At 37.9% G+C, this 27,958-nt stretch overlaps 1 protein-coding gene across 2 annotated transcripts; it reads right to left on the bottom strand.

Annotated features, from left to right (window-relative positions):
• On the bottom strand, positions 1-27,958 carry LOC149559206 (uncharacterized). 2 transcript variants are annotated; one of them, XM_089833131.1, is made up of 5 exons: positions 27,783-27,958; positions 27,556-27,637; positions 13,658-13,774; positions 748-849; positions 1-574 (listed from the first exon to the last, which is right to left on the bottom strand). In XM_089833131.1, the coding sequence occupies exons 1-5, from the start codon at positions 27,929-27,931 to the stop codon at positions 527-529; spliced, it is 498 nt and encodes a 165-aa protein (XP_089689257.1). In that variant the 5' UTR covers positions 27,932-27,958; the 3' UTR covers positions 1-526. The 2 variants fall into 2 exon arrangements, with proteins under 2 accessions (XP_089689257.1, XP_089689256.1); XM_089833130.1 differs by having other exon boundaries at positions 1-506.

Raw genomic sequence — 27,958 nt, 5'->3', positions numbered from 1 at the left:
TACTTGAGAAGTGCATACCTTTTCTGTACTTTATAGAATCAAATACGTGCTAGTTAATATAGCCTTGGTTTTCCATACAGAAGTTGGGCACATCCATACACAATAAAAGAAAGGAAATATTGGCAATATGGATCAAACCCTATAAGTGGGGAACATTTGGATCTCTAAATTGTACCTGAATCTAATTTGCAATCGGCCCAGTAAAAAAGAGGCATTTTTCCAAACATAATATCTATCAGAAATGCAGATATCTGAGACATAATTTACAATGAATGTTGTCCATCAATTGTTGTAAGTAGTTTCTCTTGTTTAAAGAAGTTGGAATGCAAACGCTACAAACTTTTTTCTTTAATTACACTTGGTGCGAATTGCAACATAAGCAAGAAAGCTATCATCAACAACCTGATGACTCATCTTTTCCAGTAATACAGAGAAAAATGACACCGCTTTCATGATGGAATATATTTGTCCAACAAACCCGCCAATGAGTTGAAGTAACCAGCCAACTGTCAGACAAAAAGTTTACTCAGCAATAATCGAAAATTTGGATACCACCAATGTGACTTATCTCCTTCTGCCAAAACAATCTAATAATTTGTTGATCAAGGATGACAAACTTATTCTTTCAGTCAAAACATGAATACAAATACCAACAATATCTGGTTTTGATTGATTTCACTTATTAAGATGTCTTATTGATCTTCAAAAACAAGAAAAATTGTAAAGACATATAGACAGGCATCTTACCTGTGACAGGATACCATTTCCACTGTAGCCTTCTATTATCAAGCCAGATATCAAACCCAGCATGGCCCATCCTCCATTGATTGCTTCAACTTTACGATTCCTCTGGATTATCTAAAGAATCAGACTACACAGAGACACTATAGAGCTTGATACATGGAATAACTCCATTACATTTTGGCTAAAAACTAAAACTTCTAATAGAAGAAACAATATGAAATTCGGCGTTGTCCAGCAATTCAGAATATGGCACTTAAAATGAAAGTTCCAGTGCAGAGCCAGATTATGTTTTTCCTAATGCTATATTATGTGTTAATAAATACTATACATAGCACGAATGTGACTTTAATAGTTGTCACATGCACATGCTGATCTAATGCTAATGTGGTATGTATTTTCAGCCACATGCACAACTTGAGTGCACCAAGATTTCAAAATCTAATTTATTTTTATGACAGCAATTGAAATAGCTACACTAATTAGTCAACAACCATCCTCACAAACCCCAAGAGTTTCTTCTGTGGTGGAAGAGTGGTAGAATAACATTTGGAACATACTAGCATTCTGTAGAATTGAGATTGACACAGAACGCCAAAAGTATAAAGATGCAATCAAAACTTGATTGGGAAACCGAAAATAGTGGAATATTAATAAAAATAGGAGAAAAAACTGGTTTCCCATCTGACACAGCTTTGAATAGTTCTACTTTTTTCTTTTCTCTTTTAAAACTAGAGGGAGGGTCTGGGAATGGAAGCAGGGTTGAGGGATAGCCACAAGGACCTTCATGGCTTTAGAATTTCTGATGGTCACTCGGTAGTTTCTCCGGACACAAGCACGCCAGTTTTAAATTTAAAATTATAAAATTATAAAAAAATAGATGTCAAGCTTTTCTGGGCAATGAAATACCTATTGATAATTTGATTGTACTTGTTTAAATTATTGCATCTTACAAATAAGCGAAAGATCCATTTATCTTTGAGCCCTGGAATTTGGGAATTAAACACAGTTTTCAGTTCTATGAGCAGGGCTTTTTCAGTTTCTTCAGTTTTATTTCAGGCAGCTTAAATATTATTTCAGGCAGATTTCCCTAAAACATGTATTTCCAAGATAAGTTCCTTTTTTTCGTTCTGGGTGGCTGGGATATTTGTATTTTCAGAAATTTCTTTTGTGACAAGGAAAAACAAAGTAAGACCTTGTTTGGTACACCAAGTTTGTGGCTTATTCATTAACTTTAATGCCCATATTTTAAACTCAAATTATTTTCCAGAATAATAGAATTTTCTTTTCTAGACTGTGGGCATATTCTGAGTTAAAAATTTATTGTTTTCTTCTTCGCCTTTCAATTTTCTGTGTATGCGCATAAGGGCACTCCACTTGGGGATTTGATTAAAGATTAAGGTGGACCTGTTTTGTCAAACCTTAGAGTGCAGAAGCTACATACCATGGCCTGAAGTTTAAAATGGTATTAAAGCAGAGAAGCAGAAAACTTTCAAGATTCTTGTGAATGGAAACAGCTCTCATCTGTAAAATGGAGTTGCCAGAGCATTTCATTAGGCATGATTTTGCAGCTATATTGACTGAAGCTGGTCCCTGCCAATGGGAGGAAGAAGGACCTATGACAGGTTGAAGGGGGTGATACCCATGACTTTCCACCAATTAGAAGGTGATTTAAGGCAGGATAGGTAGTTGATTTATCTCAGTGGATGCGATGTCCAACATACTGCAATGATTGAAATATTTGGGAACTGTGAAAGGTTGTAGGGTTTGTTGGTTCGCAAAACCACAGATTGGAAATCCGAGAGCTTGCCATTTCTATAATAGGATTGCAAATCAGTTCTAGCCAACGAATGGGAATAATTCAAATTCCCCTGCACTTCAGGCTTCGCTACACCTAGGCAGGTAAACCTTCACTCCAAACCTGATCACCTGGTTCAAAGCTTTTCTATAGCGAAGTTAGACTTGGTGAGTTATTTGGTTGGCAAAATCCTCAAACTCGATCAATATAAAGTGATGTGATTGCTTGAAATGATTGAATGTTTATGCAGGGTTATCAATAATTGACTGGATGCTTGCAAGAAGAAAGTATATAGATTCCTGACTTCAATTATAAATCTGGTATTTATATCCCAATGATTTAAATGACCAGTGCCTTTGCTCGTTCAGGCAATAGAGTCAATTTACAATGAAGACTACTATGTACAACTTCATGAAACAATATTTATCCAAAATATCATCAATTACTCCTTACTTCTGCCATATTTATTAAATTAGGCCTACAACATCTGGTAAGAACACATCAATTACCCATCAATTTCTTTTGTTCCTTTGTATATTGCATTTAAGTACTGGTAAGAACACATCTTCAAATACTCAATATGATACCAACCTAACATCAGTGAGAATATATATTAGGCCTCCAACATTATTGCTCAAACGGATGCCCCAATTTTTGCAAAAAAAATAAGGGCTCCATCAGGGTTCATTGACCAAGTTGCTCGAATGATTGAATGTGATGCCCTAGTTACTCCACAAATTGGAGTGTTGATCTAACCTGTGCTGAGTTGCTGATCTGATTTAATTTTGGCTGATTGGTTCAGTTTCACCATGATTCAACAACTGTGGGCATAATTACTCTTGGTTTTGAAGAGAGTGACCACCTAGATGTAGCTTTACAATTTTACTCGAATGTGTAGGCTGCAGATGTTGCTGGAAGAAATAGATCTTTGGGTCATTGTGGAAATTTTGTTGACAACTCCAACCGATCCTAATCAGTTGATCATAACAAAAAGATGGTCTAGAAAAGTATGTCTTGGATTTGTGGAGAACTATTGATTCTTCACATTGCTGAAAAGAAATTAGCAAGAAGACATTTGATGCCTTGACCTATCACTGTCAAAGAGTGAGCATGTCCCAAAAGATGCTGAAGAACAAACTCAATGCCACATATTTGAGTGACACAAACACAATAGTCACTTACCTGGTGAAGATCATAGAACTTCATGATCAACTTACAACAGCTGGGGTTAAGGCTGACGAAGAAAAACTAGTGTCCATAGCCTTGGATGAGTTCTCCCACCCTGGAAACTGCTTGTTTGAGGTTCATGTGTTCATGAAAAGCTTTCCACCTTTAAGAAACATCAGGATAATTTTTATCAAAAAGAAACCTGGCTTGAGACTGTTTCAGCTAGCATAGAAGAGAGTTAAATCTAACCCTCAACATGGTCAGAAAGGAAGACCTAAAAAAGGTCAGAAGGGCAAGCAAGAAGGATTAGATTCTTTACACCAAGAGAAGAACAACTTGAGTGCCACAAGTTGGTTATTATGTGTCGCAGTGTCTTGAGAAGGAGAAAGCCAAGCAGCAATAGCAAGCACTTACACGGGGTGCAAAAAATTCAACTTAAGTAGATGAATTAATGTCCAAACGACAGATAGTTTTCTCCATGATTTCATGTATAACCACAAACCACTATTTTTGGTGCAGAGTGCTGTGGGCAGACGAGCATCTACACAGGTGAACTTCCATAAGAAGACATTTGACAGACTTGTAGAGCAAGAGGATGCAATACAGATTGAGCTGGCAGTGACACCACTTATCCAGTTACGAGATTGGGCTTTGTCTCCTTTCACATGTTTTCGGATGATGTTATTTAGCATGGCGATGACTTCTATGTTCCTAGTTTGATTAGGAGTCTTCTTTCAGTTTGTTGCACAATAGATCTATTGTGTATCGTTGCATTAGATGGTTAGCAAGTGATAATTAAAAAGCAGAACTCTAAACCTGGTCAAGTTTTGGCCATTAGAGTTCAAGAAGGTGGATTTTACAAGCAACTTGTTGATCCAATCAAACACAGCAACACACTACGATGAAGTGTGTTGTAGCTTTATGCAGACAATTTCTAAACCTACTATGGAATCACTGATAGATTCCATGCATGCAACTGACAGAAGAATTCATGAGAACTAGCACAAACTTATTGCCAAAGGATTCAATAAAAATAGGGAGTTGATTTTCTAGAGATTTTTCTTTCAGGTAAGTAGTTTGCACACAGATTGACGAAGACTCTGTCAGAAAGGAAATTTTGAGTTTTAACTAACAAGAAATAAGTTGGGGTTAATAGAGAATAGTTTTCTTTCAAAGAAGGATCACTAAATATTTTAATGGTCACCTAGCAATCATTCCAGGCACAAGCACAACAGCTGAAAATTAAATTAAGAAAAATCAGAACTCAGGCTCCATTTTGGTAGGTTTTTTGGGGCACCAAAATAGTTATATTGATAGTCCTTTTTTTGTCCTGATGGTAAGTGCTGATCAGTTTTACCTTAGGCACTATAGTGCAGTTTTTTAAATCTATTCTTATGGCTATATTTTGTTTCAGGCAACAGAGAGAGATTTCCCCAGAACAGATGTCTAAATTAAGATGTTTTTTGATATTTTTAAAACAGTTTCCTTCTTGTAGTAAAGAAGACAGAATATAAGATCTTGTTTGCTACACCATGTTTGTGTGCTATAATTAGAATATTATCTTTATTATTCCTTATTTAATGGTCAATATTGTAGATTCTGTAAATATTAGATAGTTTCAAATTCTACGATTGTTTCAAAAGTGAAATATTGTCTTTGTAATCTATAAATGATCGCTTGATCATTCATTCAATATTTTACCAATTTCTTTCATAATATGGTATCAAAGCTAAAATACAAATTTTATTTTTCTAATAAAAAATCATTCGAATTTTTTGAAAGCTTTTTGAGAAAACCATTATTTTTTATAGGCATTTGTGAGTTAGGGTTTTCTGCATTTTTTTACAGCTGGTTATCCTTGCTCATGACTTCTTATTTGAGATTCACAAGCCCAAACCCCCTTGATTAAGTTGATCGCATGACTAGATATCTTGTCTACGCTTCATGCAAGGCCATTTTCTTGATTATTTCTCAACAAATGCAGTCAATGTCCCTATTTTTAGCTTGAACGACCACCCTTGGTCCTTTTTTGCTACTGATGCTGCTTTTATCCTCAATGAAGTCTACAGACAGCATCCTTCATAATTGTGGCTCATTCTGCAAACAGAAGTTCTGTGTTAAAGGCCAGTTTTTCTCCTCAACAGGATTTGCTAGATCTGACAGCCATTTCTTCTTCATTTCTATCTTGCATGGCCATTACTGAGGTCGTTTTTGGTTATCAAGTATCATTTTCTGCTTCTTTCGGCCCTTATGACCATTTTCTGGTCGTTTTCTTGTAGAGACATTTTTTTACGGCTAGGGTTTTTCAGCCTCTTTATTCTTGGCTATGGCCCTCTTCTGCAATCTTCTCTGATTTTCACCATTTTTCAATGGTTTGCAGACCTTGTTTCTCAGTTGACAAGGGTCTTTTTGGAAAACCTCTAATTGTTTGGTTGGATTGAAGTTTAACCTACATATTCTTTGTAGGTTTTTTGTGAAGGTTTGGGTCTGTCAAAAAAATTGGGTGTCGAAAATCTGAATATTGTGATCTGTTTCAGTCATACTTCATCTTTCTTGAAGTTTGTACCTGACTTTGCCTCTATATATGCGTTGGTATCTGTACCTCAGGCTCTAGCATTTATTTGTTGCCCCTTCACCATTTCTTGTTTTTTGTGTCTCAGAAATTGTGCAGATGGCATCTTTGACCAACATATCATTGAAAGGCAGTCAGTGATTCAATGGAAAACACCATATGGAAGCTCAGAATAATGACTATCTTTGAGTATCGTTGTCTTGATGAGCTTGTTTTGAGCATCCAGTCTCACTCTACTAAAGTTGAAGAAGATCGGGATAAGTTTGATGAGTGCAATAGAGAAGCGGTCATGCTTATCAAGCTTTCAGTTACTGATGATCAGTTGTCACAAGTGCCATCCGGCAAGACAACTACAAAGATCAAGACTATTCTAAAGGATTTCCATGAGACTTTTATCATGATGGACAAGTGTATGTCCTATTGATGTGAGTTTTGTTCCACTACAACAAATAGAATTGAATAATCAATATTCCAAGATGAAACATCAAATCGCCAGCTCTCTCTTGAATAAGGATGCTCATGTGCTAGAAGCTAAACAATGTAAATGAATTGTGCGATCAAATGAGACAACCTCAAGGTTCCTTCTTAATCATGGAGTTCCACTCAGTTTTATGACGCGATATGTTGGTTATCACAAAGAGACATTATTCATTCAATGGATATCAACTTGATTTTAGCCCCTTGAAACACTTCCAACCAAATAACTTGCAAAGGAAATAAAATCTAATCTAACTCTACGAATGTAGGACAATGTTGATGATGGGGCAAGCCTCTAACCAATCCTTGCTTCACCAAATAAACTAGGCGAAGAAGGGTGCTATCTTCTATGGATGCAGGAACGATTTTCACATTGTCAATGCTCATCCAGATACCCTATGAAGGTGCAATCTCAATGAACATCTCCAATAGAACCATCAAGAATTTTTGAGCAAAAAAATCATAAACCTACCAAATAATTTGTAAGGGAAAAATTATAAACCCACCATAAAAGTTTTGAGGAAAACATTATAAAAACCCAGCCATAATTATTCAAGGAGAAAAACATGAAAATCCATCAGAAATATTTTTAAGGGAAAAATTTATGAAAACCCATCAGAAATTTTTTGGGGAAAAAATTATGAAAACACATCAAAAAAACCTTCACATGGCAAAACATGAGGCTTCGTGTGGTAAAATGGCACATACAAGAACATACAAACATGCAAGTACATGCAACCTTCAAAAATCAAAGACTTTTGCTCAAACAAGGAATCAAAACCCTCGACCAAGCTTGTCAATTTCAGCAAAAAACTTTGAAGATGAACCACAATTTTCAAAATACCTCCAATGACTTTTATTTCAAATAACCAAATAACAAATTTCTGGAAAAAAATCCAAACTAGAAGAGGCTTTAATTTTCTTTAAAAGTTTGCCAAATTTTATGAACCCATCAACCCGCTTTGACACCATGCTATGATAAATTGATGTTTTTGTTATTAAACAGAGGAGACTAAAGCTCCTTATATAGATTTACAAACATGATGTTCCAAAAAGAAACAATTGCGAACTAAAGACGATAATAGAAACTACCTAAGAGGCTAAAGACTACTTAAGATGAGCATTAACGAAACATTACAATATTCTAATAATATCTTGGGTTTCTAAGGTCAAATTGAAGATGGAACAAGGATTTTCTAATTATTCCAACTCATTTCCTCACAAATCACTTGGTCTCAATTCCATCTCCATGACTAGCCTAGCCCAACTTTGTTTATATCCCAAACAAACTTGACTCCCTAGCAAGCCAAAATTGCTCAAACTCACTCTCGGACATGGAGATTTGAAAATTGCTACCACCTAAGACAACTACCCTACTGCTAAAGCAAAACAAGGGGGTCCCCATTTGCAATGGGGCAATGGTGTGAAACCTCACAAAAATGTCCTTACAAGAGCATTTGACAACAATTAAGGACATTTGTAATCAACTTGAGGCCATTATTCGAAAAAATGGAGGAAGAGGATATGGTAGTCATAACTCTAAAAAGTCTACCTAAATCCTATGAGAACTTCATAGAAACGGCCAACATTACTGCAACTAGTGTTGAAATAAAGTTTTCGGACTTACAAACAAAACTTTTGTTGCAGGATCGTTGGAAACAACAATTTGGTGGCAATGCAACTTCATCCTCTCTAAACAAGCATTCACAACCAAATCCTTTAACAAGGACAAAGGAAAACCTGGATCTTCTTAGTGGAAAGGTCTAGTCAATCTTAGGATAGCTCAAGGAAAAAGAAAGTTCAGTGTAACTATTGCCAAAAATTTGGTCACTTGATATAGGACTATCAAAGTCAAATTGCTTTAAAGACTAGGATTTTCCTTTTGCTCAATTCACAATTCCTCCCATTCGGAGTGTGTTTCCTAGTCGTTAAAGAGGTGAAAATGGAATTAACCAAGGTTTTTGCTTCTGAGTGGTTATGTGCTTGAAATGTACCAAACTTCACAAAATGTCCTTACAAGAGCATTTGACAACAATTAAGGACATTTGTAATTAACTTGAGGCAATTATTCCTAAAAATGGAGGAAGAGGATATGGTAGTCATAACTCTAAAAACTCTACCTAAATCCTACGAAAACTTCATAGAAACCGCCAACATTAGTGCACCTGGTATTGACATAAAGTTTTTGGATTTATGTACCAGACTTTTGTCGCAAGATCATTGGAAACAACTTGGTGGTAGCGCAACTTCATCCTCTCTAAACAAGCCTTCACAACCAAATCCTTTAACAAGGATAAAGGCAAACCTCGATCTTCTTAGTAGAAAGGTCTAGTCAATCTTAGGATAGCTCAAGGAAAAAGAAAGTTTAGTATAACTATTGCCACAAATTTGGCAACTTGATATGGGACTGTCGAAGTCAGATTGCTCTAAAGACTAGGATTTCCCTTTTGCTCAATTCATAGTTCCTCCCATTTCAAGTGCGTTTCCTAGTCGTTAAGGAGGTGAAAATGGAATTTACCAAGGTTTTTTATTTTGAGTGGCTATGTGCTTGAAATGTTCAAGAACATTTCTTCAGTGGAATCACCAAATGTTGTGAGGTTTCACACCATCACCCCCATTGCCAAAGAGGAACCCCTCTTTTTGCCTTAGTAGGTAGGAGTCCTTGTCTTAAGCGGTTTTAGCTGGCAACATCTTCAAATCTCCAAGTTTGAGGGTGAGTTTAAGAAACTTTGGCTCGCTGGGAAGCAATTTTTGTCTAGGGTTTGGGTGAGAGTTTTGGCATCCTTCCAAGGTGTTTTCTTAGTTTGAGTCCAGTTGGTGGGTAGAATTTCAGTCCGGGTGAGAAAGGTTTGCATGTTTGAGAAATTGAAGGAGGATTGTAAGCAAACCATACTCGGGGGAAATTCCTAAGGCTTGAGATTTTCTCCCGTGGGGAAATTCCTTACACTTAGGATTTCCCCCTCCTCATTTCTCCCCAAAATATCAAGATTCCTCCTTTGAACAAAATGAGGCACAAGCACTTTGAGAGATCCTTATATGGTGGCAAGCTAATTATTCCAATACTAAAATGATGAGGAGAGGGAAGAATAGTAATTTTCTCAAGGCTTTTTCACTAGGGGAAATTCCTGACGCTTGGGATTTTCCATCGGAGGGAGATTCCTAATGCTCAAGATTTTCCCCTCCTCATCAACCCAAAAGAGACACAAGATCACGTTAAGGCATGGAAAATCAAAAGTTAGTGAAAGAATGGGCATAAGGAACGAAATGGCAGAGTTTTGGGGTGTCTAAGTGGCAAAATTGGATTCAGGGAAATTCTTGACACTAAGGATTTTCCATCGGGGTAAATTCTTGAGACTTAGACACTATCTTTTGTAAATTACCAATATCTTTCACATGTCTTCAACTTTCTACACGCACACTTGTCCACATCATCAGGACATACTGTAGAACATATCTCAACTGTGCTTCACCCCATCATCAACACACAATTCGTACAACCTTGTTCTCTACCTACTACTCTGTCAATCTTCACAAAAACAATATTATGTTGACATCAATGACAAACACAGTCATGAATGCAACATGTCAATCATACCAACAATCTCCTCAATTGTTCTAGCAATGCTTAGGATACTCCCCCAAAGGAATACCATCAGCATTCGTGCTAACACTATGTTCTTAGATTGTAAGAGTTAAGGCTCTTCGCTATGAACGTAGTCTGCATTGTCGCTATAAGGATATCTCCTTGTTGCGTAAAGTAGGTATCCTCTTTATCTTCCTTCTCATGTCTAGTATCTAGACATGATAAGGAGTGGGGCATATATACACCCTCTTTGTACATAATTTTTGCTCTCATGGGGTAGCATATGTGGATTTTGAGAATGGCTTGGAGTACTTTAGCCCTAGATGCTAGATATGCTTTCTAAGTCATTCTCAAATCTATGCATTGTCACTTCATCTCTCTATCTCTCTTTTGTACACACAGACACATGCTAAATCTCATAATGGGTAATGCAAATAAACTTGCTAAATCTCATTCATGGGTAACACATCCAGACACTTTATGCTAAATCTTATACCTGGGTAATGCATAACAACTTGCTAAGTTCCAATATAAGTAACACATTCAAATACAATATGCTAAGTCCCATACACAGTTAACGCATTTTTACATAGAACCATGCCATGGCGATACGACGGATGTTGATCTATGGATGGAACTTTCGTGGGTTGACTAGCGGGTTACCACCCCTTTAGACCATTCAACGCCATCTTTTGCAGAAGCTCTCTTGGTGATTCATAGTAGGGCAGGCACTCTACTCGACAAGATAATCACTTTCTTTTCCTTCTCTCTTTTACTTTCATGCTATAGTAGAGATAGATCTAAAAGCTATGTTATTAATGATGTTGGTCTTGCATTTCTTATGACATCATTTATGCTCTTGTAATAGCTTTCCAAACATGATATTAGTGGGAGAGATGTTTCTTTAGCTGAGGTTTCTCTCACTAGTTGATTTGGGCTTGTTTTGGTACTAACCCCTTTGTCGTGTCTCTTTCTGGCTTTGTTCTTTTGCTTTCTTTACACCCGCATGCATGGATGTGGAGTTAGGAATCAGGATCCTAGGTCTTGGAAGCCTTATTCTCTTTGACTAAGTGATGTCCTATCTCCTTGCAATTAGCCGGATTATTCTCCTCTTCTTCTTCTCTCAACTTTACCGCAAGTTTGGGTTGATCCACAGTTTTGCTAAAGTGGGGGTTAAATACATATTCTTAAATTGGACACAGTCCAATTTAATGAAGGTTTAGCACCTATTTAATGTGAGATCATCAATCTCCTTGCATCTTTCTTTCCATCTTCCCTTTTCTATCTTTCCTCCTAGGTGGAATTGGGGTAAAACCTAATAGATCCCATTTAAAGCTCATATTTCCATAGCGTTAAGCTCGAGGTGGAACTATCCTCCTAGGTCCTTTCTTTTGTTTATCTATCCACTTGGAAACTACTCTTTGCGCTGAAATGGAATTTCCTCGAAATTTGGACCTAATTTCTAAACTTTGGGACCTATTTTGGAATCCTAAGACAGCCCCAAGGGTTTCTACACCTGATCATCAGGGGTGCAATGTGTCCTTGATGGACCAATCATGGGTGCAATGCACCCCTAACGAGGCCCTATTTTGGATCTCCTCTTCAGGCCCCATGTTCTGGAACGTTCGGGGTGTTAATTTCTAACTAGGTTGGCCTGCGGGAGTTAGTCAATTCCAATCTCTATATAAACCCTTCCATTTGCTCCAATTCTCATCCATTAATTCACAAGCTCAAGCACTCTAGCATCCAAGCATTCAAGTTCTTCAAGCATTTGAGGCGTTCAAGCTATCTCTCCATTAAAGATCAAGGATTTATGCATTCAAGCAATTGAAGGAGTTTTCTGCTAGATCTTCTATCGCATTTTCAACATTCAAGATCTCCCTTCATACATTCAAGATCCTTTGTTGCATCTTCTACATCCATCTCTTTCAAGATCTACATTCATCTACAAGGCGGATTTCAAGCACATACATTCAAGAAGCTTTTGGTTTGCACTTTGATGTCCTTTTAGGGTTTTGAAGTTGAGTCAAAGCTACTTCATAGATTTACATTGCTTCATGTTAGATCTATCACTACTACTTGCTAGCGTTCTATTTCAATTATTTCCATTCAAGGTTAATTCCTAAACTGGGGTTTGACTGACGCAAACCCCCCCAACAACAAATAAACAATCTCTTATTTTGCAGGCTTCGGATCTTGGATTGACGAATAGGTTATGGACATGGATACCCTTTTCGGCGTTTTATAGAACTGCAAAATCAGAATCAGTATCGCACATTGTCATCAGGGATGCACTACACCCCTGATGATCCCATTTCACCCCTAAAGATCTAGTTCGCCCCTGACAAATCTTCAAATGATTTGTGGGTTTTGTCTGCCTCGCAGATTTCAACCTAGATCTCAGGTTACAACAGCTTTTGACATCATTCAACAGCAAATTTCAGGTTTGTGTTTTGTAAGGTATATCATCGTCTCCTTTCTATTTCCATACTTTCCATTTCAGCATTACTTCATTTACCCTTTTCCAAAAATCCTCTTAAGGTGGGGGTGAGAGGGAAATAAATCCGAGTTATTCATTCATCTTTTGTCCATTAGATTTGGAGTGATACCTCTCTTGGTATTTATCCAAATCTAATCAAAAGGGGTGGATCTCAGTCTTCCCCCTTTCTTAATGTCGGGTTGGATTGCTTCCATTTTCCTACCCTACAACTATTAATTTGATTCATAACTAGATGAAGGTTGTCTAAGAAATAGCAATGCAGTCTGAATCATAGCAGTTTACTCCCATAAATGCAATTAATTTGTATAGTTAGTGAAATTTAGTAATAAAATATGTCCATTCAAAAATAAGGTACCTAATAGTTTTCAAGCTTCAAATTCTGAAGTTGATCAAGTAATGAGGCAATACGTATTTGAAAGATTTTGCATGTACATGGAAAAATCCTGATTTGACACACATTAATGCAGAAGAAATCAATTTGAGGTTATCAGGAATTACTTATCTTCCGATTATTGCTATGTTCTTTAACTGTATTATTCATCCTGCATTTGAAACACTTCAGACATAGACATTTAATCCTTTGAAGAATTACAGGTACTACTTAAAATGTTTTTGCCCATTAAGACCCGCCCAATTATGACATGTCAGTCTGAAAGAGAATGTATGTTTGTGTCACCAAGAAAATCATACCATCATATCATATTCCTTCCAATAATTTACAGTCTGCTCAACTTCATGGTTTTTTCATTTTTGGTATAGTTATACATTACATATCAAATAAAGAAATAGCCATCTTATGAAAAATAACTGTGAGCTTACTTTCAACTTTGCCTCAGCCTGCAATTGCTGCATCTGAACTGCAGCTAGCCGTTTTGCTTCCACAGGATCCACCATAATCACTTCCTTTGATTTCCCTTCGAAACGCCCAGGAGAACCCTGAAAATATTAAGAAAATGGAACTTTAAGGAGAATACATAAAATCGATTTGTTTACATGTCATGAGCAATAAAAATGATTAAAAAATACAGAAAATCAAAAATGATTAAGCAAATGTATTTCAGAAAAAGTTGTCCATCTTTCACTGGACATTAATGGGAGAGTGAGTTACATTACATGTGCATTTCAGAAAAAGTTGCCCAGCTTTCACTGGATGTGAATGTGAGAGTGAGCTACGTTCCAACTGCATTTCAGAAGAAATTACCCAGTTTGTGCTAGATGTAAATGTGATAGCGGGCTACATTCCATGTGCATTTCAGAGAAAGTTACAAAGCCTGTGCTGGATGTAATGTAAGAGGGGTTCCAAGTGCAATTCAGAGGAAGTTACACAAATTGTGCTGGATGTAAACATGCGAGTGGCTAAATTGCAGGCATTTCAAAGCACACATCCACAGTCTAGCCTGCATCCAGCACAGGATTGGATACTAAATATTTTGCACTGTGCAAATCCATTAAGAGAAATATTGCACTGGTTTCTTGCTATAGACATATTGATCATGTTGACAATAAAAGAAACTACCACAATCATCTTTGATCTATGTTACTTTTTGGTTGATGGTTTCTAGACATTTCACCTGAAACTGATATAATAAGCTCTCTTGGGTCTTGATAATCTATTTCCTTTTATACTTATTAAATATTGAGCTTAAGTATTTTGATTTTTTAGCTATTCTCCTTTTTTTATGAGAAGTCCACTGGAGCTTAATTAGCATGCCATAGTTTCTCCAGGTGAGAGTTTCACCAATACAAATCTAGCCCACTTCTTCATAAATGCTATCGGCTAGAGAGAAACAAAACTAACCACATCAGCAGATATAACCTAAGTTACCAATTCAGATGTGGACTTGGAAACGGATGCGGGAAGCATGATTTTTTTGTTTTTTTAGGGATGCGGATGCATATGGATGCCTCTGTGTATGTGTGTGTGTGTGTGTGCGTGTGTGTGTATAATATTGCTAGACATTATATATATATATATAATTGTCTATTTTCTGTCCCTCACAAAACACCCAACATTGCCCACATAGGGCAATATATAAATGTCTATCTGCTGGGAGTTCATTGAGTGCTAACTGCTGTTACAAATTGTCTATCAGCTGGCCATACCAATCTGGGCAATGTTGGGAGTTTTGTGAGAACCATCAAGGTTGGAGTAGGACTTTACACATTCAAAGGCTCTATATACATACCTGCTGGAGGGTCGTACTACCACAGAAGGAGCTGTCTATGATAGGGACTGCTACAGCAGTTCCATATAAGTCTGAAATACTCCATTGAGGGTGTTGTACAAGATGATTGAGGCCCGTACCAGGCCTGTAGCTGAGTTCTGGGCAGTGACTGAGACTGTGACAGAGTTCTGGTTAGTGATTTGGTCAGAAAACAGAACTTAGCACTCAATAAATGCACCCTGCCAGCATCCAACGCACTTCCAAACACATCCCGCATCCATCCGCATCCGGGGCTACAGGGCACGAATCGGTATCTTAGGATAAAACAAAATAGCTTTTATTGTTTGGTATTTTGCATCAACCTATAGTAACTTAAACACTTACTTAGGATTCTAACTTGAAGAACACATCATCTCCAGAATTTTAAGCTCAAACTTAGGCCTCAGTGCCATTTTGGGTCTAGGCTATCTAATTTGGTCTTTCCATGAGACACATATTGATTTAGGAAAACATTTCAATCATCAACATCCAAGTTATGTTATTGCATCTTCTAGGAACTTTGAGGTCAAGAGTTCTATAGTGAACAAAAAACTGTAGTAGACTGTGCTCAATGGATCGAGACCTGTTGATTGTTGGAATCAAAGGATGAAAGCCCTTGGGTTCTTGGGGACATTCTCACTGGGAGAGAACTGGAGCTTCTATTTTACAGTACAGTTTAATCTTTGTTAGTCCACCATTTGTGCTACATTTGTAAGCGTTATTTGTTACTGTTGTAATGATGTCATAACAGTCCTTTGGTTGTAGAGATCTGATCATAATTAATAACAATTGTTGTTGGAGTTTGATTGATTTATGCAAGTTCATGAATTGATTCACTAGTTGGAAAATCGTTGATGCTTGGAAAAAGTAGGAAAAGACTCTTGTTTCTGATTCAAATTCAATGAAGATTTTTGTTTCGTTGCATTTTGTTATTTTTCATTTAAATTTCTGGGAAGGGACTTGCACAATATATGATGCTATGTTGTATGGTGAACTTAATTCCCATTTTTAGGCTGCAAACACATACATACCTATACATTTTTAATACAAATGCATCTATATATATATATATATAATTATTTTAAATACGGGCAACGGCATGGTGCTCGAATGGCAAGGCCGTACGCTTCTCCTATTGGAGATCCATGTTCAAATCCCCCAGAGTGACATCTAGTTGCCTTTGTGTCTTATGTTGACTTGAGTGGTCTTAGTTGCTTATGTGGTTTATGTATGGGGAGGTCCCCATTGTGACCTCTACTACAGCTTTGGCTACACATTACATAGCAAAAAAACTTATTTTGAGTACAGAAAGAGCCCAAACCCAAAACAAATTGCCAAATTCTGAATCCAGTCCCTCAAATCAGAACCAAGATCAAAACCAGAACAAGCAAAAGTAGCTTTGGATTAATCAGATCACTCGTGACAATTCTTCACTTACAGCCTTTAGATGAAAAAATTAAGGGGAAAATTTACTTTTGAACATTCAGAAATTGAGACTATCATAGTTTACTGCTATGTCATTAATTTTGTTTTTTATTCATGTACAATATTTCATTATAATCAAATATAGAAACCACTTGTTCATAAAAAAAGAAATTTTTACTCTGAGTTTTACAATAGTTATAGACTAGGTAACTGACACTCCTCCTAGAAGTGTGGATGTGAGTTCACGTGCCTGCGGATTCTGATGTGGGTGCAGGTGCCCTGTAGGTGCCTGCCAGAAGCACCCACACACATCCGGGTGCCTGGGGTGAGCCTTTGGCAAGCACCCACGCATATCCAGAGAATTCACACACCCCAAAATAAAAATTATATTCAGACCTTTTTTTTACTTAAAGCACATATAAACACGTGCTAATAATAATAAACATGTTTTATTATTCTTCTTTTTTGTTGCCTCTCTTCTCATTTGGTCTCCATTTTGGCATTTTGAAGGCAAGGTGATTATTTTTGAAGAGGATCCTTCGTGGGGAAAGAGAGAGCTTCCACAAAGGAGTTTTGTACATCTAAGGTAAGCATTTGATCCCATTCTTGAGTCCTTTAATAAAAAAAATTCAGTTTTAAATGAATTTTTGAGTTTGGGGAAAAAAAACAATTAATTTGTTTTTAAGAAATAAAGAAACAAGTTTAGCTATCCATTTTAGTAGTTTTGTATAATTTTTTTGCACTCATACACTTAATTTTCATAGTTTTTTTCTATTTGAAATTTATTGAATTTCTTATTATAGCAAGAAATTAGATTGTATTGTGCAAGAATGACCACCGATGGTAGTCAAAGTTTAGTGAGAGGGCAAGGAGTTGATAGTTTCAAAAATTGATGTAGGATCTCTTTTATGGAGACATACCACAAGAATGTCACGGGTTTCAGGATGTGCCTCATATCTTTGAAAGTGTAATTATTGTCAAAGAAACACAGGAAAGTCATTCAATAGCTCATATTCCTAGGTCAAACTTTTATGGGCCCTTCTAGCCACAGAATGGCAATGTGCGAAGGCAAAGATGGGAAGGGGATGTCTAATGCACAAATAGCTTTATATGTAAAAGAACAAGAAGCTGTTGATAAATTGGTTAAAAGATAAAAACAAAGTATTTATCAACCATAATCCGGAAAGAAAACAATGCAATTACTCACTATAAACCAATTGTGTCCTCCAAACATCAATTCTTGCAAGTACCTATACCGGGAGAGAAAGAGGAAGAAGTAGAAATTACTGCCAACAAAAGAGGTCCATTGGACACCGCGTCTAAAATGGAGGTAAGAGAGCTTGTTGATCAAGTCATTGCACGTTGTCTCTATGTCAATAGCCTTCCTTTCAACTTGGTGAGATAGCCATATTGGAAGAAAATGGTTGCAGCCATCAATAAAGCATCGGCTGATTACACAAGTCCTAGTATGAAAAGGTGTGTACCACTCTATTTTACAAAGTGAAGACTTCTATAGATAGAGCTATTAAATCAATTAAAAAACTGACTTCAAGTGTTCCTATTGTTTCTGATGGATGGAAAGATACAAAAAACCTATCTATTGAATAATGTGATTCCAGTGACCCCAACAGGGGGAATGTTTTTGAAGGCAGTTGACTGTGAAGGGGAAGTGAAAGATTCACAAGTCATTTCCAAATTTCTCATTGAGGCTATAGAGATGGTGGGTAGTAAGAATGTGATCCAAGTGATTACAAACAATACCAAAGTTGTAGGGGTGCAGGTGTTTTGGTTAAGGGTCAATAGGATCATATTTTTTGTGCATTGTGCACTATACACTACCTCAACTTGGTAATGCAACAAATTGGCACTCAAATAGATTGGGTGAAGCAAATACACCAAGAGGCAGAGGAGACACAAATGTTTGTGATGAACCATCACATGTCACAATCGATATTCAAATCATTCTCCAAATTGGAGTTGTTGAAGGTAATTTGTAATTACTATATTTAATTTATTTATTTAAATTGAATAAATTTTATGTCATGTTCAATTATCAAATTTTATATAACTTTGCTTAATATTTATTGGCATATTGTTATTAACTTGCTTAGGTTGTTGAGACCCACTTTGCATCTCATACTATTGTTATGAGGTGACTTGTCAAGGTACAAGGGGCATTGAGCCAAATGGTTATTTCTAAACAGTGGGGTATATGGAAGGCTTCAAATTCAAAGAGGGCAAAAAAGGTCAAGGCATTAGTCTTGGATGAGAGCCGGTGGGCTCGTGTGCAATTTGTATTGGATTTCACCGAGCCTATCATGGCTGTGCTCCGCTTTTCTAATACAGATCAACCTTGTTTGGGGGATGTGTATAATGGTATGGACACAATGGTTGAGAAGGTAAAACTTCCCATATAAACACATGAGAATGACCCCACAAATTGTGAAACCTTGTGCAATAAGGTGGAAAGCATCATTCATCATCGTTGGGAGAAGATAACCACCCCATTGCACCTCCTTGCATATGTCATCTCTCTAAAGTACTATGGCGAGGAAATACATGCTACGCCAAATAGAGTAGCACTATATACAGATGAAGAAGTTGTTATTGGGTGCTAAAAAACTTTTGCAAGACTCTTCCCACATGAAGACATGCACAAAAAAGTTAGGACAAAGCTTGGCTTGTTTGTCTCAGGAGGTAGACTTGGTCTAATCGCAATAAAGGACCAAAGCGACATGGGAGCTATCACAAGGTGGTACCTCTATGGTCAACCATTTAAGCATCTACAACTTTGAGCAATTAAGGTCCTCTCGTAGGTAAGTATATTTTTTTTTTGTTTATCACTTATATTCTATAGTTTTTTAACTGGCTTTTCATTTTTAGGTTTAATTTTGTCAACATTGTCTAGGGTACAAGTTCTTCCACTGCTGAACAGAATTGGAGTACATAGTCCTTTATCCACTAACTAATTAGTTGGGCTCAAACAAAAGTCGAGGACTTGGTTTACATTAATACCAACTTGTATCTTTTATCATGTAAGGAGGAGCACTGCAAGGACAGGGCAGCCAAGCTTTGTGATGTAGGCCTTGAGTGTTGCAACATTTCAGGATCTTACTACAATCATAGATAATGATGATGGTAATGACATCATGACACATGGTGCATCTAGCACAAGCGGAACTATTTTGAGATCAAAGGATCTTGAACTTGCAACAACTAGAGATGGCGAGGATGTAAATTATCTTGAGAATCCTTATGATTCTAAATCTGATTAGTGAATCCAAAATCTTGATTGATGAACATTGAATCATTAACTAAATTTTAATTTTATAATTGTAATGGTTTTCTGATATACATTGGAATCATGAACATAGACGTATGTATATGATATGGCTTATTAGTTATTTCAAATTGAATATTTGTGAACTATCAGATATCTTGATCAATGGTGAAGTACCATACTATCAAATGATTTAATTTTGTATATTTCTTTGCATTTATATACATACATACATACATACATACATACATACATACATATATATATTTATGTATGTATGTATGTGTGTACATGTACATGTATATACGTATATGTATATGTATATATGTATATGTATGTGTGTGTGTATCTTTATATATATATATATATATATATATATATATATATATATATATATATATATATATATATATATATATATATATATATAAAATCAACCATAATAACACAAAGATACATCCCCCCCTTTTTGCCCCACATCTCATAAACGAGGACGCACCGGAGAACGCCACTAGATTCGGCCACCTTCACCGAGGATGGGGGACATTCCGGTGCTGACTATTTGCTGATTCAACTATTCATGTCCAATGTTTGATGTTCCAATTCAATGCAATCTTCAAGTATTTACTCTTTTACATCTTTATATCTTACATTGCAATACATATTTTCATGACTAGCATTTTAAGTACCATATGTATAGTATATACAACCCCCCCATCCCCCACCACCTTACCCTTGTCGTTCCCAAATTAAGGCTTCTTTGTTCCCCCCATCCTAGAAACTTGTCCCCCTATTCCATCGTCCTCCTGTTCTGTCGTCCTCCCATCCCCGGGGCAGTATAACTATGATATAAACACATCCGAAACCCCCAAAAAAATTCATGCATTTGCAATCGAATTGGCAACTTAGGCTATAGACTATAGTAAAATCCAACTCATAGCATATACCATGTTATCTAAATATCTTAATAGAGCAAACATCTGAATTATTCCATAATATATAGCATTACAAATTTGAGCTCTGAACTGAACCATGCAAGCCTCTTCCTTTCTAGTTAAGTGTGTTATTCACAACAGGGGAAATAAATCACTTTACATTACATCTGTTGTTTCATATTTGTGCCTGGGGTTAAAATTCTTAATAAAATTTGGGAGAAAACAAGACTTAACAAATGTGTGGGCCAAACATAAGCCATGACTTAATTTAAATATATTTTCTTTAAACAATATCCTTCTTTTTTGAGTTAATTATATGAGATAATTTGGTGGTTGTTCATCAATTTATGCATTTTGATTTGAGTATCACGGATCTTGTATTTAAAGACAATTCTTAAGGTTGTTAGTTCATAACTGTGAAGAACCTCCTTATAGCAATATCGTGAGAATGCTCGAAATAACAGAATACAAAGTGATAGCAGAACTCAGAATGAATCTACTGATCGCAAGCCACTTCGAGGGGGTAACCTCCTTTGAGCAAGCTCAATACAATAAATTCGTCTGTGCCCATCAAGGGCCTCAACCTATTCTTATATACTGGGTACGATCTAGAAAAGTAATACTACCTATGCATGTGGGATAATAAAATATACTCACGGGACGACTTACAAAGCATATGCGTCCAACAACACTACTCTAACAAAATAAACAGAAGGAACACACAGGTTCCTAACATCCCCTCTCCCTTAGAAAAAAGCTTTGTCCTCAAAGCTTAAGGTGTGGAAATTGTTGTTGAATCTGAAGAAGGGGTTCCCAGGTAGCATCCTCTGGTTGCATGCCATGCCACTGAATCAAGACCTCAGAGATGGAGCGAGAGCGAAGCTGGCGAGTGCGCTGGTCAATGATTGCCACCGGCTCCAGGATAATGGATCCTTCCGTATCCATTTCAGGGAGAGTAGTTTGTGCTCTGACAGTGGTACCCAGAACTTTCTTTAGACAAGAAACATGAAAGACTGGATGAATGCGGGAAGAAGGAGGAAGTTCCAGTTTATAAGCAACTGAACCAATCTTCTGCAGAACCTTATAAGGCCCATAAAATTTTGGGGCCAGCTTATGACGCCCTTTCAGCTTTAGGGAGGATTGTTTGTATGGTTGTAGACGAAGAAAAACCATATCCCCAACTTGAAATGAGCGCTCAGAACGGTGTTGATCTGCTTGCTGTTTCATCCGATTACGGGCCATGTGAAGATTATCCTGTAAGGTACGAAGAATCTGATCCCTGCTGCGGAGAACTATGTCAACTGCCTGGACTGGTGAGCTGTTGGGAGTGTAGGGAAGGAGCACTGGAGGTGCCTGACCATAGACTGCTTCATATGGAGTCATTTTAGAGGCAGTGTGGTAAGAGGTATTGTACCACCATTCAGCTAAAGGGAGCCACTTGGCCCACTGATGTTGCTGTTCGGAAGTGAAGCAACGAAGATAAGTTTCCAAGCATTTATTGACAATTTCAGTTTGACCATCAGTTTGTGGGTGATAGCCCGAACTCATCTTCAGTTTGGTGCCAGTTTTCTGAAACAGTTCAGTCCAAAAATGACTGGTAAAAGTTGCATCACGATCAGAGACAATGGAAGAAGGGAGTCCATGAAGACGAAATATCTGGTCCATGAAGATTTGTGCAACAGAGGAGGCAGTATAGGGGTGGCTGAGGGCACAAAAATGACTATATTTCGAGAGACGATCAACCACAACCAAGATCACTGTCTTGCCACCGGATTTAGGAAGCCCTTCAATGAAATCCATAGAAATATCAGTCCAAATCCGTGTAGGGATGGGCAATGGTTCGAGCAAGCCAGGAAGGAGGGTCGTTTCACCCTTGTGGCGTTGGCAAGTATCACATTCAGCCACCATCTGTTGAATCGTCTGTTTCATCCCTTTCCAAAAGAAGTTTCTCCTTGCTCGCTCATAAGTTTTGAGGAAGCCTGAGTGCCCTGCTGAAGGAGAAGCATGGAGTTCATAAAAAATAGCCTGATGTAGAGCTGGGTTCTGAGGAAGCACTAGCCGACCCTTGTATCGAAGAGAAGCACCATCCCAAGAGTAATGTGGTATAGCAGAAGGATTATTGGCTAGCTGGTGAATGATTTGAGATAAAGAAGAGTCACTGTCATAGCCCTGCTGAACAGACGCTAGCCAATTGGGAATGGGCATAGAAATAGCGGAAAGGGAAGCTTGATTATCAAATGTGCGAGAAAGAGCATCTGCCACAATATTCTCCTTACCCTTCTTGTAGGTGATCTCATAATCATACCCCATGAGTTTGCTGACCCATTTCTGTTGTGTAGGAGAGGATACCCGTTGTTCCAGGAAGTATTTCAGACTTTGGTGATCGGTTCTGATGCAAAAATGACTCCCTAAGAGGTATGGCCGCCACTTCTGTACAGCATGCAAAATAGCCATCATTTCTTTTTCATAAGTAGAGAGGGCTAGATTCTTACCAGAGAGGGCTTTGCTAGTGAACGCAATAGGATGGTCATCTTGCAGGAGAACAGCACCCAATCCATTGCCGCAAGCATCACTCTCAATAGTGAAGGGTTTGGAAAAATCTGGCATCGCGAGAACAGGTGTACTGCACATAGCCTGTTTCAGTTGTTCAAATGCAGTCTCAGCAACAGGGGTCCAGGAGAAGGCATCCTTTTTTAACAGAGCTGTCAATGGTGCTGCAATTTTCCCGTAATCTTTGACAAACTTGCGGTAGTAGCCAGTCAACCCCAAAAAACCCCGAAGGCTCTTGAGAGTTTTAGGATGCGGCCAAGTTTTCATGGCATCTATTTTTGTAGGATCCACCCGCACTCCATGGTGTGCAACAATATGCCCGAGATACTCCACTTCCTCCTGGCCAAACACACATTTAGATAGTTTTGCACAGAGTTGATGATCAGAGAGAAGTTGCAAGACAAGCTCCAAATGATGGAGATGCTCAGCCCAAGTTTTGCTATAGATGAGGATATCATCAAAGAAGACCAGAATGAATTTCCGGAGGTATGGTCGAAATATGTTATTCATCACTGCCTGAAATGTTGAAGGAGCATTCGTGAGGCCAAAGGGCGTGACTAAAAATTCATAGTGACCATCATGTGTGCGGAAGGCAGTTTTAGGTATATCCTCCTCATTAACCCGAATTTGATGATACCCAGAACGAAGATCTAACTTGGAGAAAAAATGAGCCCCATGAAGTTCATCAAGAAGTTCATCAACAACTGGAATGGGAAACTTGTCCTTTATAGTGAGATGATTAAGTGCTCGGAAATCAATGCAGAGTCGCCATGACCCATCTTTTTTGCGAACAAGCAGAACTGGAGAAGAAAAGGAACTCGTACTAGGGCGAATAATACCTTGCTTCAGTAAGTCACGGACAAGTATCTCGATTTCGGTCTTCTGATGAAATGGGTAGCGGTAGGGCCTGATGTTGGGCGGAACACTGCCAGGAAGGAGCTGAATACGGTGGTCCTCTGGACGAGAAGGAGGTAATCCCACAGGTTCAGCAAATATACCAGAATACTTGTCCAAAATGTGTTGGAGATCGGCAGGAGTGCTAGAGACTGCTGATGGCTGCATCTGAAGGGAATGGAGCTGAGCGATGACACCATGTGAATTCTTCTTAAGAAGTTTTTCCATACGGTGTGAACTGATGATGCTGAGAGACCCTGGTTGTAAGCCTTTCAAAGTGTGTTGGTGCCCCTCGGCTGAAAACTGCATCCAAAGTTCAGCAAAATCCCAGAGAATGGGGCCAAGAGTGCGTAACCATTGGGCACCCAAAACCACATCACAGCCACCTAAGGGTAAGGCAAACATGTCAGAGCGCATGTTATAATCTCCCATAGAGAGACGCACATTGCAACATTTCCCTTTACAAGGTAAAGTGCCCCCATTGGCAATCATGACTTCAAAGCTAGAGCAGGGATGGATAAAGCAATCAGCCTGTTTGGCTATTCGTGAATCAATGAAGTTATGAGTGCTACCAGAATCAATGAGTATAGTAAGAGGGATCTTCTTGAAGAAACCCTGGACCCGCATGGTTTGTGGAGTAGTGACTCCTGCCAAAGCATGGACAGATATCTCTGGTGGAGCTTCTGGTGAAGGAGGTTCAGGCTGGTGAGGCTCAACCTCATCATCCACTATTTCCTGAGCATCTACATATTCTTCCAGTTCCGGTGGAGAATCCACATCCAAGAGATAGAGCTTTTGCTGAACACATCTATGGCCCCGAGACCATTTCTCATCACAATTATAACAAAGCCCTTTGTCTCGCCTGACTCGCATCTCTGTTTCAGACAAGTGCTTGATCGGAGTAGTTCTGGGAGCTGGTATGACTGGAGGGTTGTGAGAACCTGTATTTCTGAATGGAACAAAATTAGATCTGGAGCGTTGTAGAGCACTAATCTTGTCTTCCGCTAACTTAGCCAACCCAAGGGCTTCCATCATTGTAGTAGGTCGAAACATTTTGACTTCTGAGCGAAGTGCATCCTTCAGACTACTGACAAAACAACTACGGAAGAATTCATCAGACAAGCCCTCTGTGTAATTAGCTAATTTTTCAAACTCTGTCTGGTATTCTCTTACAGTGCCTGTTTGACGCAGTTTAGTGAGTGCTCCTGTGAAATCATCAAAGGAACTAGGGCCAAAGCGCTCCAAAATGAGGGTGCACAATTCTCTCCACGTTGGGCCTACATTAGCCTTGATGTACCAACGGAACCATTGAAGAGCTTCATGTTCCAAGTGAAAAGATGCAAGGGGGACTTTGTGGTTATCCAAAGTATTATGCAAGCTGAAATACTGCTCTGCCCTATAGATCCATCCAGTCGGATCAGAACCATCGAAGCGTGGAAAATCAAGCTTTGGTCCACGGAAATTGCCAGAAGAGGACCCAGTATCTCCTGAATGGTTTCGGCTCATGGCTGACTGCTGAAAGTTAAGACCCAGAATTTTGTCATCCAGATCTTGAAGTTTGGTTTTGAGGGATGCAATTTCCTCTTCCATGATTTTTGCTCCTGTACGCGTAACAACCATAAAACAAAGTTGTTTTTTTTTTTTTTTTTTTTTTTTTTTTTTTTTTTTTTTTTTTGGAATGGGTAGAAGATGAGAAACAAAAACTTTTTTAGTTACGGCAAACTTGGATTTGGGTAAAACTCATATAGGAAATGGGTGTTCGACGGGTGGTGGGAGACTATCTGGGGACAAGAGAAAAAGAAAAATGAGGGTTTCAAGGGTAGGGAGGCGAAATGAGGCAAACAATCCAAGAGGGATAAGGGAGCAAAATGAGGAATTGAATCTTGTGGCTCAGTTTGGTGGCGATTGGATGAGAGGTGAAAAAGATAGGGCAAACCCTAAAATTAGATAAATGAGGGATTTAGGGCTTTGATATGTAAAATTTGGGGTTGGGTCGCCAAGGAAGGAAGTATGCGAAATGATATTGCAGACGTTCTGCGGAAGTATGGGCAGAAACAGAAAGCAAACAAGGAAGCTACGACTAAAAAACAGAAAAAATTTTACTCTGTTTTTTTTTTTTTTTTTTTTTTTTTTTTTTTTTTTTTTTTAACTGTCGACTTAGAAAAATTCACTCACAGACAGAACAACTGAAAAGAGTTATTGCAATAACAAGAGATATTAGAAGTGAGAGGAACCTGAAGGCCACGACAGAAAAAAAAAAATTTGATGTAATTTCCACCCAGCGAGCCCAAGAGAGTGCTCTGATACCAGATGTGAAGAACCTCCTTATAGCAATATCGTGAGAATGCTCGAAATAACAGAATACAAAGTGATAGCAGAACTCAGAATGAATCTACTGATCGCAGGCCACTTCGAGGGGGTAACCTCCTTTGAGCAAGCTCAATACAATAAATTCGTCCGTGCCCATCAAGGGCCTCAACCTATTCTTATATACTGGGTACGATCTAGAAAAGTAATACTACCTATGCATGTGGGATAATAAAATATACTCACGGGACGACTTACAAAGCATATGCGTCCAACAACACTACTCTAACAAAATAAACAGAAGGAACACACAGGTTCCTAACAATAACAGATCGTCAGAATTATTTCTTTCTTGAGTTGATTCTTTCATATAATTTGGAGGTTGTTCATCAATTTATGCGTCAACACATTTTGAATTGAGTATCCTTATCTTGTATTTAAAGACAACTCCTAACGCTGTTAACTCAATCAACTTATCATCTAAATATTTTGTATTAATACAATCAGCTTATCGTCTAAGCACTTTGTATTCTGCTTGGCATGCATTCAAGTTTTTTCATTATTAATTGACTGATCATCAAGGAAGCTTCTACCCATTAGCAGCCTCCCCAAGGTGGCTTCTTAGAACCACCCAACCTTAGATTCACAAGCATATAAGCATCAAACGGGCAGAACTGCGCTACAAGGACAAAAACTCCCCGAGAATAGAGCAGATATTCTAGATACGTATGTGACAGCATCGGCAGGGCTGATTCTTAAAAAAATAAGAATCTAATTACTGATGACCGTTCAACTTCATATAAGAAATCAACATTTAACTGTCCAAAACTAAGAAATAAAAAATGAATCCCCTCTTAACCCACTCTTTTAACATTTCTTTATAATCTCGATTCTCAACTCTTAATTTAAATCTAAATGTCGTTAAGTATTTATATCAATTCATTAAACTCTAAACAATTATAAAGTTATTCTTGCACCCCTAAAAATCTAGGTTCCACAACACACAAACCTTCACCACATATTATACACATATCTTCACCACATGTATGTACTTTTCTGTATACATCTATATATGATATGTGTATGATGTGAGACAAAATAATTCAGGAAAAGAAAACATACATTTACGGTCGCCAAGGCTTTAACTCCCTGTAAAATATTTTTCCCGGGCGAACCGCCATTAGTGTTCTTCAATGCCCTCCAACTGATATATAAAATGAATAGGAATAAATAAACTACTCATGCTGTGAGCATACGGAAAGAATCTACACATTGAATATACAAATTAACCTTTACGAAGATTCAGAAACTGGCCCTAGAATAAAGGGAAGACAGGGATGACTACTTACTCACTTGAATGCTCAGGTTTCGCCGATTTGGGAAATGTAGCAGGTTTAAATTGTGCATAAACACACTTTGTATATACAGCGTTCGGTAGCAATCTCGTGTCATGAGTACACCCACAAAGTCCGGATGACAGAGAGGCCAAAGAACCCATAATTTCGGGGAAGAACTTGCTTTTTCT

Source organism: Cupressus sempervirens, chromosome 5 (assembly GCF_028749045.1).
Source record: "Cupressus sempervirens isolate cs-2001-9-10 chromosome 5, ASM2874904v1, whole genome shotgun sequence".
NCBI classification, from domain to species: domain Eukaryota; kingdom Viridiplantae; phylum Streptophyta; class Pinopsida; order Cupressales; family Cupressaceae; genus Cupressus; species Cupressus sempervirens.
This window is presented reverse-complemented; position numbering and strand designations above follow the sequence as displayed.

Excerpts from the sequence above, each read along its gene's own strand:
- LOC149559206 (XM_089833130.1), bottom strand. The coding sequence starts at position 27,931 with ATGGGTTCTTTGGCCTCTCTGTCATCCGGACTTTGTGGGTGTACTCAT. Across the intron at positions 13,775-27,555 it reads AAGCCTTGGCGACCGTAAAT|GGTTCTCCTGGGCGTTTCGA; the intron begins GTATGTTTTCTT and ends TAATATTTTCAG. Across the intron at positions 850-13,657 it reads AGGCTGAGGCAAAGTTGAAA|AGGAATCGTAAAGTTGAAGC; the intron begins GTAAGCTCACAG and ends TAGATAATCCAG.